Here is an 18518-nt window from a genome sequence, read left to right as displayed (position 1 = left end):
TTATTTTTACTAATGTAACGTTATATAATTGGATGCACGTGTAATAATTTAATTTTTTATTTCGATAGACAATTTTATTTAGTTTTGAACACCCCTATTTATTATTATTTATATTTTTTAAAAGAAATTAAAAGTCTTAAAATTTCAATCAATTGTTCGAGGAACTCAAAAAATGCCTTGTAAATGAATAGTCAACCTCATTTTCAAGGTTAATTAGTCCTGGCTAAAGCCTATTAGGTAAGCTATTATCCATTAAAACCACTAACCGTAATGAACAATAATATTGAGCCATCAATAATATATATAGAATGTTGGGAGCTGCTGAAATTTAAGCTACTGCTGATTAGGATCACGATCACGAATAAACATGTCAACATCTTGCTCTATATGCAAAATTGGATAAATTAAATAAGAAAGTTTAGATCCAAAATATATAAGTGAATAACATACCACTAATGCTTTCAAAAGTGAAATAATAAAGCCTTTAGAAGTTTAGAACAATAGCAAGTAAAATCATCATAGAAAGACCCGTAACACAAATATCTGGGTATCATGCATATTTTATTGTGTTTTTTTTTATTGAATAGGAGAGACAAAACCATTCAAAATATAAAAATTTTAATGTAAAAAGGGCAACCCGGTGCACAAGCGTCCCGCGTTTAACGCAGGGTCCGGGAAAGGGCCGCAACCAAGGTTGTAATGTACGCAGCCTAACCTGATAATTATATCAGTGGCTGTTTCCACGGCTTGAATCCGTGACCTTGAGGTCACGTGGAGACAACTCATCCGCTGCTCCGAGGCTCCCCTTCAAAAATTTTTTTTTTAATGTACATAAATAAATTTTAATTCCAAGTTCCAACTATTTTTCATTTTTTGAACATAACAAACAAAAAAATTTTTTTCTAAGAAATGTGAAACTCTACTTATCATTACCATTTACATTCTTCCTATATCTATTTATAATAGTTCAATTACTAGTAAAACTCATCTTAGTTGGGCCTTGGGCCACTTTTGACTCGTTACAGATTACTGCATTTCACCTGCAAGATGCACACAAGACAAGAGACATATTTTGTAATAAGTAACATTTAAAAGTTAATGGCAAATCTTTAAATGGAGTTCAGTACTGCCACGGATTAGTCTTTGAATTGCCAGATCGGAGGATACCGTGAGAAACAAAAAAAACATCTAAAATAATTAATATCCCACCAAGTCACCAACTACATAAATAAAATTTTAACACAATAATCTAAAACCAACAAAAAGCAGCAGCCTAGTAAGCATGCCACACAGAGCAGGCAGCAATATATTGGCATAAAAAGCCTGCACTGCAGATATGAATATAAGAAGAGAGAAAAATTAGAAGATCCAATTTATTTATAATGGAGAATTACCTCCAATGAACTTTTTTTTGGAAGGAACATTCATCGAATTGATCATCACTTGTAATGTTATTCAAATTGTCTGTAAGACAGAATCCATAAACAATCAATAAGGTAACTATTTTATTGTGCAAGAAGATGGAAACAAAAGGAGATATTTTCAGTTTGTGTTTTTAAAATTTTGGGTTTTCAATTGGAAACAAAAAACAAATACCCTCAGTTTAATTTATAGAAATACAAAAGAGAACAGGTAGTATGAAATTTCTATGACACGATTAATTTGAGGGCATAAATAAAATATCAATTGCTGATTAACATTTTGGTTGATTTGATTTTGAATAAGAAAACCCGATTCAAGAATTTTGAAGAAATAAGTGGAGAAATAAAATGCCATGTTGCAAAGAAACGGTGGAGATGCAGACTGCTAAATTGACATGTACCTTATGGCTCTAATTTATGGGGTTTTCAATTTTAGAGTATGATCATTTTGCTTAAACAATAAAGTCTCCCTACGAGGAAAGCAAACCTGTGTGACACCCAAGGCACCTCATGAAACATCTTTTAATCAAACAAAACAGCAAAGGCAGAACAAAGGAAGGAAAATGCACATAAATACACCAATATCCTGCTTATGTAAATATGTACTTGATCAAACTTACGCATCCATGCACAAGAACCTTCAAAATTCTGTGGCTTTATTATTATTATTATTCATATGACAAACCTCTGGTGCCATCCATCTATATATGTCCCAGTTTCTGCTGTTTGAGGAAACGAGCAACGCCAAAATCTGCTACTTTAACAACCTAATAAGAAAAACAAGTATATTTAATAAAATAATTTGATAGTAAATACACAAAAACAAGCACAACAATAAAATTTCAAAATTGCATGTAAGAGAGGACACTGTTTCTATAAGCTTAATTGGCCCCAAAAATCCAAGTAACTAGAATGCTAGTAAATGAATCCCGTGAAAGTACTACAAAGGGTGCAGTTAAACCAAGAGACAAACAAGGCTGGCACAAAAAAGCTTTAAAATTAGAGAAAATTCCTAAACATTCTACCAAAGATTAGTTTATCACCACATAAGTTAGAATACTTGGCATATAATTATTCTCAAATATATCACAGTAGTTTACCGTATTAATCCTAATGAGGGCCTAAAAGATAGGATGAATTCTGTTACTGTATTGTCACATTTTTGCAAAACGCATGACCGCACCAGCTCTTGAACAGGCTCAAAATTAAGCAAATCTATGACTATTATTGATGAGGTAAGTAGACATTGAGCCTTGCCTTTCGTGGCCCGGCCCGGCCCGAAGACCCGGTCCGGTCCCGAGCATTTTAGGGTCTAATTTGGTGTGATTTCATTGGGTCTAGGGTCGGGTAAGGGTTTCAAAAATAGAGCCGGTCATTATTTCGGGTCGAGTCCGGGCCATGGCTCGGGTCACCTGAAGTCGCCCCGGTGGCCCGGTCATCATACACAATTAATATCTTGTGTTATTAGTGATGGATGATGGCTATTCTTATGTGGAATTTAAGTATTGTAAACCTTAATATTTTGTGTTATTAGTTATTATAAAACTATAAGTTAATGTTTTATGTTTAAAATGCATAAAATTTTAAACTAATACATAATGTTGTATTATTTGTATTGATTTAAATATTTGGTATTATTATACAATATTAGTATTTGATTATGATTATGCTTTAATTTTAGAGAAGAGTTGATTCTTGTTTTTCTAAGTGAATTTTACCATGTCAAATAATAGTTGGAGTTTTGGAAATTTGGATATTTTCACATGCTAACTTATAAGAAGGTATCAAGGTAATGCAATGTTAATGACCCGGTTTCCATCCAGTTTTTACCCGATATAATCGTGGCCCGAAAGTGTATAGGTTCCATCGGGTCTAAGGCCGGTTCGAGTCTAATAAATAGACCCGGTATATATTTTGGGTCGAATCTGGATCACATCAAACCCGATTTCATCCGGCCCATTCATACCCTTACTTGCCTTTACAAAGGAATTCATCTAACTGAAAGATAATTGCATGCATATGGATTATTAGTGCTGTTTACGGAATATAATTATTAGTTTCCATAAATTCTTACATTGCTGTATCCATCAGCAGATTTGCAGTCTTCAGTAAAATCAACCGAATTAAACAACAATTACACAAAGGGAATGGTCTCCAGTAGAAGTAATTTATATTGGTGCGTTCTCTGGTAGCATTGAGTTTACGGTGGCTAAGCTGGCTACATTAAATACATCTATGAGAAAGAGACACGTGGAAGCTAGTTTTACTGTTGACTATTCCTTGACTGGGTTAAGATGCAGTGAAATTATTAACACGATACAGTAATTGTTTAGTTTTGCTGTGGTTAAGTAATAAACATTAGAAAAGACAAATTGAAAAAATTTCAAAATAAAAATAAAAATTAAGAAAATCATTTTTTGGGTTCCATTTGTTGTCACTGCCACACTTGGAAGGCTTTGGTGGCTTTGGTTTGAAACTCTTGGCGGCTCGTTGAGAGTGGAATCGCCGCAAGCAGCGGCCCCAATAATATGGAACCAACCACACTAGTCCACTCTGCTTATTGGCAACCTAAACTGGTCGTCTCTTCCTCCATCGCCGCCACCTGATAACTTTCCGCTGGTCCTCTCTTCCGTCATTTCTCCGCTCCTTATCCTAGCAATGATCTCTACTCTCGTCCAACTACAATGCCAAATCCATGCTCATTTTCGGCCACAATAACGAGTCTCACACTTGTATGAAATTAACAACTAACCCCCTTCAATAAAATTGTCCCAGCAATTTTGTCGCTGAGAATTTTCCATGGCTGCAAAATTTCACACCCTCTTTCCTACACAATTTCACCTGCACCTCCAACACATGGAATTTCAAGTTTGAGGTAGAGAACCAAAACAATTTGCAACATCATATAGTATATTACATCAATTTTCCTGTATTTGTGGCTTGTGTTCGTGCACCTCAAAACTGCCGCCGACAATGAACAATTGCTTCCACACCACTGGTATTGTGGAAGCATTTAATCCAACATGCAATTACTGTTTTAGCCTTACCCATTTTTTAAAATTCTTTATTTATTTTTGCAGTAAAAATTGTTTATTATTATCCTTGGACTGTACATAATATAGTTTACCTTATAAGTACATAGATAATGACCTTGTGAAACCTTACAACGGTCGTATCTTTATTGGCAGGTCAACACCTAGCCATCTATAGTCACCGTAAACAAAGCCACCAGAGTCGTCGCCATTTATATTTGGTATTACATTACATATGATCTCTTATCAAACCAACAAACAAAAAGTTGGAAAACAACACGAACAAGTCGGACCTCAAATTTGATTTCTAACGGCAATAGCTCAGTGAAGCAAATCATGCAAACAAATGAAAAAGTAAAACAATAGCCGAACTGGTATTCATCAAAAATCCAGAAGCAAAATACTTAGAATCCAACATACTACATCATCATCCATACTAACAGCAAATAATTAAAATACATATGATAACCACCACACTATGGGTCTTTCTTCTCAACATCCGCAGCATATTCATCACAACCATCCTCCAAGATGTCAGCATCCACTAATACTCCATTCACCACAATCTTGGATACATCCATATCATCCACATTAACATCCGGCGCAAGAGCCTTAATTTGACTTGTAGCACGATCAAATCCACGATCAAACCCTTTCCAAAACATCTCACCGACCTTTAGAGTTAATGCCTCAATCTTCTCATCGCGTTCCTTCAATTGAGACTGCAAAGTAGTTATCTGTTTTACCATTTCCCCTGACTCTTTTTCCTTTGGCTTCAAAGCCTCGGTCATGTCCTCCATACCCAATTCTCTAGCCTTATCCTTCAACTGAGAAACCTCCAGGTACTTATCAAGACCTACAACAGCTGACTCTAGCTTTCTTCTCCTTAAACTAATCTCCTTAGATTGAGCAACCTTGACCATATTATCTTTATCACCTTCTGTCGAAAGGTCGTCCTTCCCGGATGACCTCTTCCTGGAAAAGGCCTCCAGAGATGCCGAAGTCCGGGTGGGAACTTTCTCACCTACCAATATAAATCAAACAACCATGAGACTATAAGCACACAAAATAACAAAAAAAAAAAAGAAAACAAAAACAAAGACTACACTACACCCTATCAATCTTCTCACCTATATGATCCTTCACCGCATCCCTGTCTATGTCCGACGTTCCCTTGCTGAGCGAGAAAAGAAAGGAGGTGCAGAGCCCTTGAAGACCGCCGTACTTTGAGATATAAGGCCTCATATCGAAGACTCGATTGACGAGTACACGCACAGATAAGAACCTTTGCTGCTCCTCCTCTTGTACCAACCCTAATTCAACTACTAAAATGCAAACGGATGGAATGACTTCTGCAGCACCACCGATGATAACGCATACTTTGCTGTTGCCAAGGTCAACCAAGTTGAGATCTGCGGGCTCAAAGAAGGATGGTTGGATCGCCTCACACAACTCATCAAGGCGTTGATGGCGAAGAATACAATAATCTTGATTATCCACCAGCAAAGCGTGTATGTCATATTTCACACCAGGTCCGCAAAGACCCTCCACGGTCCATGTCAGCACAACACTGCGATGGCGTACATCCCCAAGGAACGACACACTCAAGAAAGAAACATAATCAGGATGAGAAAGTGCCCGCTCCAGTTTAATCCATGCGTTAGGTTGGGGGTCGTATACATAAGCAATTCCTGGTGCGAACGGGAGATGCAAGAAGAGCTTATCATTCAGCACGAAACCAAAAAGCAAATTATAATTATCAGAGTTGAGTTCGGTTGGAGGAGCGGGCACGGAATGCCAGTTCGGGGAACGGGAACGTAAAACGTATAACCCTATCGGTGGTGTCGCATCATCTTCCACCAAGTAAACGTCATCTTTAATGTTTCTAAGGAAACTGAAGTCGCCGGTCGGTAGCGGAGGGATTGCGCCCGTCGCTACTGCCTCAGATATGTCCAACGTGTCGCCGCCGACATAGGAGATTTGGTAGATCTTGGCGCCAGAATTGGTTTGATCACCGACTATGAAAAGCTTCGAGTCGAAGATAAAGTATTGATGCAACGAGCAGGACTCTGGAAGATCCAAACGGAAATCAAACGGAGCCGGCTCAAGAAGGGATTTCCAATCCCTATCCTGATTGTTCCCCAAATTTCCTGAAAAATTGTCATAAATCATTCATTCAACAAATTTGTAAACAATGCAGTATAAATTCTACTGTCTGAAAATTCTGTCCATATTTGATATCATACAATGCATTGCACAGTAGAATCCCCTAATTCAACTACTCCTATATTTGTTTTGTAAACAATAAATTTAGAACCCCTCCCGTAAAACCTTGATACATCATGATTTCTACTTATCCTTTGGAATTAGAGGATATAAACCTGCCCTTAAAGCTAATGTGATCTATGAAACTGTGGGAAACTTGGGCACACTTTGAATTCTTTGAAGGACTCCTCTCCCTTGTTAATGTTCGTTCATTTATTTTGCTTTCTTTACTTTGGTCGAACATTTTCTTTTCTGTTAATATTTTTATTGGACTCTTAGGGGGAGGGGGGTTTTATGGGCATATGGACTTTCTTCCATTTCCTTTCTTGGGTTTATATGACTGAACGGGTCCATATGTTATAAATTAATATATCAATTAATATTAATATTAATTTAATATTTTTTAATATGTCAATAAATAATTTGATGTCAATGTATATATATGAGAGTAATGTTAGGGGTAGCAATTTTTGTGATTGTTAGCCATCAACTAGTCATCAATGAGGATTTGATGGTGTGAGATTTGTGTGAAATTGGTGTGAGATTTCATCCAATGGCTCACCTTACTCTGCTGGTTATATGCTGGCCAAAATTCAATAAAACTGCTGCCCCATAGACTTTTCCTATATATAACAGAAGTAGATGATATGATATGTATTTATAAGTATTTTTCTCTTTTTCTAATTTCTAAAAACGATAAATAAAATAAGTTACATATAAAAATGCTGTGTGTTTTACTGTTTTATATTAAATGTATAACTTAAAAGACTAAACTATAATAAATAAGTAAAAACTATAAAAATACATTGGATTTTAGATGTATAACTTAAAACTTAAGAAGATTATATATACAGAAAAACCATATGCACATATATTTTTCTGAAAAATATTGCATATGGAATGACTTCTAGTCCAATTAAAATATTTTCTAAACTGAAATAATTTATTTGAAAAAAAAACTCATTGTTGAGCTTGAGCCAGATAAAATTTGATTTTTTTAAAGCCATCTACACAACTTGGAATTCGAATTTGAAATATTGTCAATTGAGTTTTGTAAAAAAATTGTAATGGGTGAATATTTTGTACCTTTGTTGAATTACAGAGTTATCATTTCAATTCATATCAATGCATACCCAAATTTTACTAAAGAACTTTTTGGGGTTTGTTGTTATCCTTAAATTGGAAGAATGTCATAATGAACAAATATAGGTAAATAATGATAATATTAAATAATGTGAACAATAAATATGTTAGAATGTTCAATTTATTAGGTGTGTGGATCATTATTCTAATATTAAAGTTTATAAGGTACTTTAAGAGTAGAGTGTTTTTTTTTACTTTATTGAATCAATTTTAGAGTCCATTATTTATATTGTTCACAAAAATCACCGTCTCCCTAACAAAATTCATATATAATAGTCAAGATAGTAAATACTTTTGTTCTCCGTTCTTAAGAACAACAAATTTTTTAAAAAATAAAGAAAATTTATCCTCTAAATCCCTAACAATAAGCAACATTATACCTTGTGAGTAAGGACGTTGGCGAGGCATTCCCTTGCTGAGCGAGAAAATAAAAGAAAGTAATGTTAGGCGCAGCAACTTTTGTGATTATTAGCCATCAATTAACTATCAATGATGATCTGATGGTGTGAGATTTCATTTAATGCCTTACCTTTTGCTACTAATTACATGCTGACGAAAATTCATTAAAATTGCTGGCCCTAGACTTTTCCAAATAAAGGAAGTGTTGAGCACTTCAATACGGCAGTCCTCTAAGTAAGGCTTGATTCACGTTAATTCACGAGTACATGCACAGATAAAAACCTCTGCTCCTCCTCCTCTTGTACCAACCCTAATTCAACTACTAAAATAAAATGCAAAGGGATGGAATGCGTTCTGCGAGACCACCGATAATAACGCATACTTTGCTGTTGCCAAGGTCAACCACGTTCATTCCTGTGCACATATTATTATAGTAGGATGGTTGGATCGCCTTACACAACTCATTAAGGAATTTGATGGCGAACACAATAATCTTGATTATCCACCAGTAAAGCCTATACGTACATGTCAGCACCACCCTGCAATCACCTACATCCCCAAGGGACGACACGAGCACAAGGGGTCGGTGAAACTGACGATCAGAAGAAGAAAATGCGCGTTCCAGTTTATGCCACGTGGCAATTCTGGGGTCGTAGGCATAGTCAATGCATGGTGCGGACGAGCAATGCAAGAAGAGCTTATCATTCAGCATCGAACAGGAAGGCCAAGAAGGATGAATGGACAAGGAATGCCATTTACCGGAACGGGAACGTAAAACCCATAACCCCGTCCCACTTTCTCCCGGTGCCTGATCATGCACCACCAAGTAACTTCATCTTGAATGTTTGCAATGTAATTGTGGTGGCCGCGGTAGATATGTCCAACGTGTCGCCGCTGACATAGGAGATTTGGTAGATCTTGGTGCCAGAATCGGTTGGACCACCGAATAAGAAAAGTTTCGAGTGAAAAATAAAGGGATACAACATGCTGTTCTCTGGAAGCTCCAAATGCAAATCAAAGGGAGCCAGCTCAAGATGGGATTTCCAATTCCTAACCTCATTCTTCCCCAATTTTTCTAACTTCTCAATGGGGATGCCAAAGATTTTTTGGTCTGTCACCAACCACAGGCATGCTTCTTTCCGCCGACTCCGTCATCAACAATATGAACACTGAGAAAAAAGGATTTATTTGCTGGGAGAGTTAAATCTCAATTTGACCCCTGAAATTTAATCCGATACTTAGAATGATTCCACAATTTCGTCGGCCCCAAATAGGATCATATGCAACAGAACATTGGTTTCATGTCCAAACCCTATGAAAAACTCTCAATTTGCAAAACCCGTTGTTTCACTTGTTTTTTGGTTAAAACTCTCTTTCTTTCCACTCGACGACCATAAAATGCAAAACATAAAAAAAACCCTTACTAGTTTTCCAAGGATTTGGATGCGAAACCAATACGCCGTTATTTAAGTAATATCTACTATGTCATGCAATTGCGCCAGATCAACATTCTGGTGACAAAAATGATTGCAGAGACAGAACAAAACTATGATTGCAAATTTAGGGGTTCTAATTGAAGACAACGCAATTATGAGGGTTATTTTGAACATTGGATCAAATTTCAGTAGTTAAATTAAGATTTAACAAGACGCGGTGCTGATTATCATTTGACAGAGCTTTAGGTTTATTTCATTTTTTCTTTTGTTGTTTCATACATTTAATTATTAATTAGTGATAATGAAGCATTTAGATTAAGAAATAGGATAGATTAAAGGTTTTGGGGGCAAAATATTTTTGTTTTTTTGGTAGGATACAAATTAAGATAGATAACTCTGCACTGCCAAACAATGGAAATAAATTCCTCGCTTTAAGGTGAGTATTAGGCGTTGTGTTCTTGGAAGAGGACAGCGAAATAGCAGGAAGGTGAAATCGTAAGTTTTTGTGAGACACAAATAGAAAAATGCATAGTGTTGCTAACAAGTATAAAATAAAAATTGCACTATCTTCTCTTTCAATTAGGTTATGGCAGATCCTCTCAATCTCAATCTTCTCTCTATCTCTTACCGAAGACGACTGTTATCTGTTACCAGTCTCAAAGTTACGTTAGCCAGTTTTGAGATGTTGTGTTTAACTATTTCTCAACACTTGTCTGACGGAATCGAACTGTTGAAGATACATCACGCCAACAGTGCTACACGCACTACTTCTCAGTTACAACGAACTTCACTGATGATCCTAAATCAATAATTGAAAATGGTTTTTTTCTTTTTCTTTTTTTTTTAAATGGTCATTTTTTTTCTTGACGTATTTTTGACACAATATATTTTAATATTATTCTATCTTTCAATGAGATCTAATTACCATTATTTTAATACAATATGATCTATCTCTACCAGACAAAAAAATGGCACAATAACCATACTTTTTCTAGAGCCTAATTATTTTTTATTACACAATTCCTTAAATAAATATGGACACTAAGTTCAAACAAAAATCATGATCCTTCATCATAACGGATAAATAAACAACACTCAATTCTGTCATCTTACGAATATACATTCTTATTGTGTGACACCTACCATCAATATCACATTGTGATTTACACTGCCAACATCATAAAATTGTCCTTATTTATTTGTTATGTAGAAGGCTAGGAAATAGAAGGGAGACGTAGGCTAGAGTTTCGGTTATAGAAGATTGTATGCAAATCCCGTGTAATAATTTAATTTTTTTCATTTTCGTAGTCAATTCTATTTAGTTTTGAACATTCATATTTATTATTACTTATATTTTTTTAAAAAAATTAAAAGTCTTAAAATTTCAATCAATTGTTCGAAAAATTCAAAAGATCTATTATATATTACTAATTTTACAATCAAAATGTGTCACATATCACTCTTTCATTGAAATAAAATATTTCTCTTTGAAATTAAAAAGTTTTCATCTCCTCTCTCACCTTTTCTTAATCTCTCTCATTTTTCACTAATTCTACCTCTCTTGTATATCATTATCAATAATTAATTATAAATTTGATAATTAAAATGTGCAACATGACATTCTTTTATTATAATTAAAATTAAAATTAAAATATAATTATATTATTATATTACCAATTTAACAATCAAAATGTATCACATGACACTCTCATTAAAATTGAAATAAAATATTATTCTTCAAAATTAATAAACTCCCTTCTATTTTTTTATTTACCTTTCTCTCATTCTCTATTTCTCTTTATCCTTTCAACTCTATATGTAACTTATATTTTATATTATTAATTTAACAAACCAACATGTGTCAATTAGATATTTTTTTATTACAATTAAAATAATTTTTTTTACCAAAATTAAAAAATTCACTCCTTTTTTTCTCTTTCTTTTTTTCTTTCATTCTTTATTTCTTTTTACCTTTCTCTTTCTTTTTTTTTCTTTCATTCTTTATTTCTTTTTATCTTTTTGTGCTATAAAAAAATAAAATTAACAAAATAATATAATTTAAATAAATTTATAAAATTATATTAAATTTATAATTAAATATAATTAACAAAATTTGTATTTTATTCTATTTTATTTATATACAAATTTTCTAATGTCGTTTTATAAATATATGCTTACACAAAATAGATTTGATTTAAAAGGAAATTTTTATCCTTGAAAAATTAACTACAAACTTGATTTACTTTTTTGTAATTAAATTAAATTTTTAACTCAAATTAAATAAACTTAATGTTGAAAGATATTTTAATCTTTTAAATTAATCCCAAAAGAATATTTTTTAGCTTTTTAAATCTTTATTTTTTTGTAATTTTATAATAATTTAATATCAATTAAAAAATAAATTAAATTAAAATTAAAATAATAAAATAAAAATTTTTTAACCCAAACAGAATTTTAATGCTTTTTTCTCTCTCTTCTTATTTACAAAGTATTTAAACTTCATATACGAACTTTTTTTTTTCTTTTTTAGTTAGGGAATACTAAAACTCCATATGACTTTGGATTACCAAATCATGTGTCCCTAAATTCCACACCAATGTTGTTTTAAACAATCTTTTGAATTTTAAATTTCACTTTGGAGGATAAAGTGTAATCTCTCATCATTTATTTTATAGATGAGATAAAAAAAAAATTAGTGAATGTATAAAAGATGTATAAACATATATACATACATAAATGAACTTTCTTAATTCAGTGAAAATTAGTCGAATGCAATAAAGATGTTAGTTTAGTCTAATAAACTAAATTTGTTAAAAAAGGCACACCATTGCGCAACATATTTAATTTAAAACATCTAAGAAAATTAAACCAAGTTAATTATCACAAAATTAATGACAATTAAGGAATCTATTCGGCCAATAATTCACATTTTGCCACCCTACACGCAACGAAGGATTAGCTACTACTACTACTTTATGAAGCCACAATCACTTAACTGATCAAAATTATGGAATGGAGACAAAGAATGACAGATAATAAGTGAGGTCATGCTGAAGAGCATTATACTCTTACCATCTCAGCCTGAGAGAAACTCATGAATATAATGAATTGTAGGTATAGCATGTTGCTAAGATGGAGGCTATGGAAATGAAGAGTGAAGGAAGCAGTGTGACATTAAGGAGATTAATGTGACCCAAGTAACCAGCCAGGGTGATGGTTGCGTCCGCTATGATTCTCGCAATTGTTCCAGCCTCGGTTTACAAGAGCCCTCCATCGTAGGTTCCACCTCGAGGACATAACTCGCGAAAGCAGTGACAAGTTGACACCTGCAACAAATGATAGTAAGACAATTATGTAATTGTCAGGAGAAACAAAAACTAAAAACAATTTACACCAGCTTAAATCAAGCATCAAGCATCAAGCGTGTTTTAATACTAAATTAAACCAATACATTAAGATAACTATTACTCCCTCCAGCCAATAATAATTGTTGCATTGAGAAAACTGGTGCATCCGAAATGTAAATGTATCTTGATACAAATTATGTCTAAACACATGAATTATTTGACATACTCCATGTGCATCATAAAGGATAGCCTAGTACACAAGCATCCCACATCAGCATGGGGTAAGAAGAAATATAATTTTGTCGACTTTCGACAATCATAAATAGTGCAGCAAAATATCAGATCTTATTATCTTACCTTCAAGCAGTTCTGCCGAAACAAACAAAAGGAGGCCCGAACCGAACATATGTATTGTGGCACGGAGTATGGAATAATCAAATGGAAGCTAAAGAGGACACCGATGCAAACCATAATTTCCGATACCAACAGAATTTGCCTGAAACAGATAAATAAAATTCGAATCCAATCACTTAGATGCAAGAGGAGAATATTTGAACAATATCATGGTTCTGAATGATCTCACAAAAGATGGAGTAAGTGAGGATCTCAATCTAGTATATAAGATGGTTACAATTCCCTTCACTTTTGTTCAGCATGAAGAAGAAATATGTGTTACTATCAACTTACATGCATCTTTCTTAATCTAACTAGAGCATAAATTATCAATACCTGTCCTCAAACATGTTGCTTATATAGCTTCCAACAACAACGTTTACAGGAAGAACAGTCAATCCGAGGCAAGCGAGAAAAAGTGCAGCTCTGCTTGTTGACCAGTTAAAGTAGTATGTTGTGATGACACTAGATTCCGATAGTAAAATCTCCATTACATATTTAAGCATAAAATATATCAATAACTGAACCAGAAAATGTCAAACAAATTCGGTAGGTTAAATGTCTGATTTTCCAATATTTTATCTAAATGATCATTTGCCCTTGGAATTTACTACAAAAAACAGGAGAAAGTGCAAATTGAATGAAATAAGCAATGCAATATCATATTCAGTTCAGAGCACTCAGGTGAATGAATTAGTTTTTTCCATCTTAACATTATCAGTGTTCTCAAACTTCTACATGTAACAAAATTCTCAGCACTTGATAGAAAATCCATACTCTGCGGGAGACAGTGAGTTGTGCACAAATCCTTACAGATGGCGTAAGGAGTCTGTATGCAGACCAAATCGAAGTTGCTGGTAGACGAGATTCTTCTGAAGCTTCTTCACTATCATCATAATCTTGATCAGCTTCTTCATCTCCCTTATCATCCGAAGTAATCAGCAATGGCTGTTTTAGGCCTTGTTCAAGTGCATCATTCACCTCTACACGAGAAAAATGTGTCATGTTATATTCACATGTTGAGGCTCAACAAAACGAGAGAAAAATCCATATTTGCAAAGAAAAATGTGCAAGACTACTTTCATTCATTCTGAACAAGCAGCAACAAATTGGTGCAGTATAAGTTCAGTTAGTACCATCATTTGGTTGATGATTATTCGCGTGATCCACAATGATATAAGATATATCAGCCAAGCAACACCCATAACACAACCGGGAATCGTATTTTGATTAAGTGTAAGCTTGTAAATCTTAAAATCAGTCTGCAATATGCCAGCTAATGCAGGACCACAAGCCAAGCCAAGGGCGCTGCCACTGACAACATTATTTGCAAGTACCATCAAAATCATGGCATGCGAAAATTCGGGAATAGAAGACTACTTGCCCACAGAACACATGACCAATCAAGAGATTCCATAACGAACGAGCATCATATGCCAATGCACACAGGTATTTCCAAGAAAGAGAGTTATGCTACTGAAGACAAGAGGTCGGAAGTAAGATCTATTTGAGCAGGCACTAAAATATACCAAAGAGAACACCTGAGCAACAGCCATTGCCCCAATTACGATACCACAAACTGTTCGAGCATCCCCAAGGCTCATAGAGTAGTCATCTGCTGTAGGGACAATAATATATGTATTGACCATATACAAAAACGTGTTTGCCAAGTTCAGGATAAGAGACATGAAATGGTATCTTTCATCATCAACAGGTTCCTCCGTGGGGGTTGGCAGCTCTTCTTGCATAATCAGAGCATGTTGCCCCAAAAAGTTAAGGAAGTTTGTTGAGTTAGTTAACCTGTCAACCACTGCTTTTATTGAATCAATTACAGGATCCTGCATGAAATGACCGAGGAAATATGATAATCAACACCAATCTTATGATGGTCCGAAGCCAGCTACGATAAAACAAAGTAAGTGTTTGAAGAAAATTAGATGTGGAACCTGCAGAGGTAGGGTAGGTTGATCATAAATTGATAAATAGCTCCCTTGACGGTTCTGAAGTTCATGAAGATTGCGAGATAATCCCACAACAGCTCCTATTCCCTACAAATTTCAAATCCATCAGTCAATGGTCATTCACAAAGTTCTGTATTTATTTATGTGACAGTCCAAGTGAAGACTCATTTTGAATCAAACATATTACCACATGCTTGAACACTTGTCAAACTTCTTCAATATCTTGCGCAAACCAATAGCATTCATCTCAACAAAGAAAAGAAGCTTTAGTAGGTCTTGTCCCACTTCTCTATAAGCTTCTCGCAGTTCAGACATTTTGTGAATTTCAGGTTCCTGCAGAATAGCATCATGTTGCTCTCCAAGCTTCGATATCCTGCTTGCCAAAAACCCTTGTTCCAGAAGGAAAAGGACAATCTTCTCAATCTGATTTGTAACATTTAGAGAGTGACTGAAACCAATGTTAACAAACAACTAGAATCATCACATTCGCAACTAGAATCTAAGTTGACCATTGGCAGTAATAAAAATTGAAAACAACAAAAACCTGTTTATCTGGCATTCTGGAGAAATCCTTGAGCACATGGCGTCAATCTTGTGTTCCGAGTTGAATTTGCTGAGCAGAGTGCCTTACTCGTTTCTTCATGAGTTTGTAGTTTATATAATATCTGCAACAAGATTATCAAACTTATGAACCCAAAAATATCATTATAGAGCAGAACAGATATCCAAGTTGAAAAAACTTAACCCTCAACCATCTGCCTTTCAACTTCTTTCCAACTATAGGCAGGGACATACATACTTCTTTCCAATGTATCATATAGGCAGAGTCATACATACCCCCACCGCCATTCTTGAATTTATCTGTCTTTCCAACTTCTTTCCAAAGGCAACCATCTTTCTCTGCAATAGAAGACATTGTATTCAATGAGAGTGAAACTTACAAATTTTATAAGAGTCTGGCTTGGTTCATCCAACACTATAAATTGCAACAAGACTAACCACAACGAATGCATCATATATTTAACTTTGAGATAAAAGTCATAAAACCGTAAATATCGATAATTCAATAGAATCTAACTAATTGGAATCGATTTTGGACAAGCTAATTCAATTACAAAGCTCTCAAAAGACTAGTGTGTGTGTGTATTTTTTTTTTTTGGAAAAAAAAAAGTTCTTCACGAGAAACAACTTGATTTAAGTAAACAAGTATTAACTATCAATCACTTGCAAAAGCCAAAGTTCATAGAACATGTTTGAATTCAGCTCCAATAATTAAAAAAATAGTCTACTAACTAGCTATATCATCTTAACTGCAATAATCTATATATGATTGTTTAATACCTGACTTGAAGTCGAGGAGTGCAAGCTTCTCGTCTTTGCACCAAATTTCAGCAGAAACATAGTTCGCATGATGCAAGTACTACGACATCGTCAACCACAACATATATGTGGCTTGAACGAGAATCTTGAAACAAAGTAGACCCTCGTGATTGTGGTCCTCAATGAAACAACAATGGAAAATTACAAGTGTTAATACTGTAGTCCAGGTATCGCTATATATAGTGGTTGATAACAACCCAAGTACCTTATTTCTCCATTTTTTTTTGTGTATAAATACAATTCTAATTAACATACAGCTGTTTAACAGATCTTCTGCAAATTAAAATTAAAAAAATTTGCAGGAAGGTTTTAGGTTGGTTCGAAGTCTAATGTCTAGGAGCAAAACATATTCCCTTATGCTATCAACAGTTTACTATGTATCAAAGTCTACTATTCTTTATCACTAAGAAGAAATTTTTACTGTTTTTTATTTACACATCAACAAGTAAATTAAAGATTAAAAACGATTTGCAAATTAAAATGCTTTGAATGTAAATAGACTTGACAGAAACATAATCGCTTGCTTTGAATTTAACTAAAATAAAGGGCAGAATTTATAAAAAATGTTATTAAAGAGTAAAAATTACGCATATCCATTAAAGTTTGTTGAATGCTGGTGTGTTTTTAGTTTATTTTGGACTAGAAGTTATTATCAGTTGTTGATTAATTGATTAGAATTTAAACTAAATATTATTATATGCTTTGGGTCTTTTATATTCAAGAGATTTAGAAATTTATATGCTTTAGATCACGATTATATGAATCTTAGTTTAAGGATCTCCACTATTTAGTATGTGAAACGAAAGTAATATTCTTATTTTAATTAATTGATTATTAGAAGTTATTGTTGAATATATTTGTATGATTGAGTCTTCTGAAACTTCACATTTAATTCTGGACGAACTAGCCGTAGTGAAAAAATCTGATTTATAGAAATAATCTTAGGCAAATTAGGAGGGTCACAATACAAATTTTGGACGGTGTCATCCGATTTTTAACTTTTGAAATAAAGGTGTAAGTTTACCATGCATCAAAGTCTATCATTCTTTATCACTATAAAAAATATTAATTTTTATCTACATTTAAAGGAATAAATTAAAGATTGAAAATAACTTGCAAATTAATATACTTTGAATGTAACTAAAAGGAAATATTAAAAATTTAGGAATGTAATTGGACTAAACTTAGATGTGCTGGAAAAATAAACTATATTAAAATAAATTGTAAAATTTAAAAAGAGAAAAAATAAGAAAAAAGAAACATGTTTTATCCATATAATTTAACTAAAATATTTTTTCTCCGAGGTTCGTGTGAAGTTGCCACCTCAAATACAATACGAATCCATAAAAAAGATTCTCGAACATATTGTATATAACTTCAAAAGAGTTCGCGACTCTAATTTGTTATAATAAAAAAATTAGATAATTAAAATAAAATTCAATTTTAAAAAAATATAAAAAAATCTAAACTGACTATTTTTTACTCCGTGGACCCAAAAATGTCTGAAAAACCTAATCAATGTCATTATTCTTTGTATAATTTTGAAACACACTAATCAAAGTTTGGTTGTTCGACCATAGTACACACTCTGATTAGTGTTTTTAAGTTTCAAAGTTATACAAAGGATAATATGCTCTTAATTAGGTTTTTTATAATTTTTTGATTCATGGAGTAAAAAACAATGAGGTTAGATTTTGTTATTTTTTATTTTTGATTTTTTTATATTTTCTTTTTTTTAAAT

General features: G+C 33.6%; 1 protein-coding gene and 1 pseudogene across 1 annotated transcript; both read right to left on the bottom strand.

The window, feature by feature from the left end:
* Positions 1–4808: 4808 nt before the first annotated feature.
* LOC112803019 (uncharacterized) lies at positions 4809–6967 on the bottom strand. The gene is made up of 2 exons (XM_025846468.3): positions 5584–6967; positions 4809–5477 (listed from the first exon to the last, which is right to left on the bottom strand). Exons 1-2 carry the CDS (start codon positions 6623–6625, stop codon positions 4930–4932), a joined length of 1590 nt encoding a protein of 529 aa, XP_025702253.2. The 5' UTR covers positions 6626–6967; the 3' UTR covers positions 4809–4929.
* Positions 6968–12687: 5720 nt separating this feature from the next.
* LOC112803020 (SPX domain-containing membrane protein At4g22990-like) lies at positions 12688–16293 on the bottom strand (annotated as a pseudogene).
* Between the last annotated feature and the right edge of the window lie 2225 nt (positions 16294–18518).

Source organism: Arachis hypogaea, chromosome 5 (assembly GCF_003086295.3).
Source record: "Arachis hypogaea cultivar Tifrunner chromosome 5, arahy.Tifrunner.gnm2.J5K5, whole genome shotgun sequence".
Lineage (NCBI taxonomy): Eukaryota > Viridiplantae > Streptophyta > Magnoliopsida > Fabales > Fabaceae > Arachis > Arachis hypogaea.
Note: the sequence above shows the minus strand (reverse complement) of the source record. Positions and strands in the feature narration are given on the sequence as shown.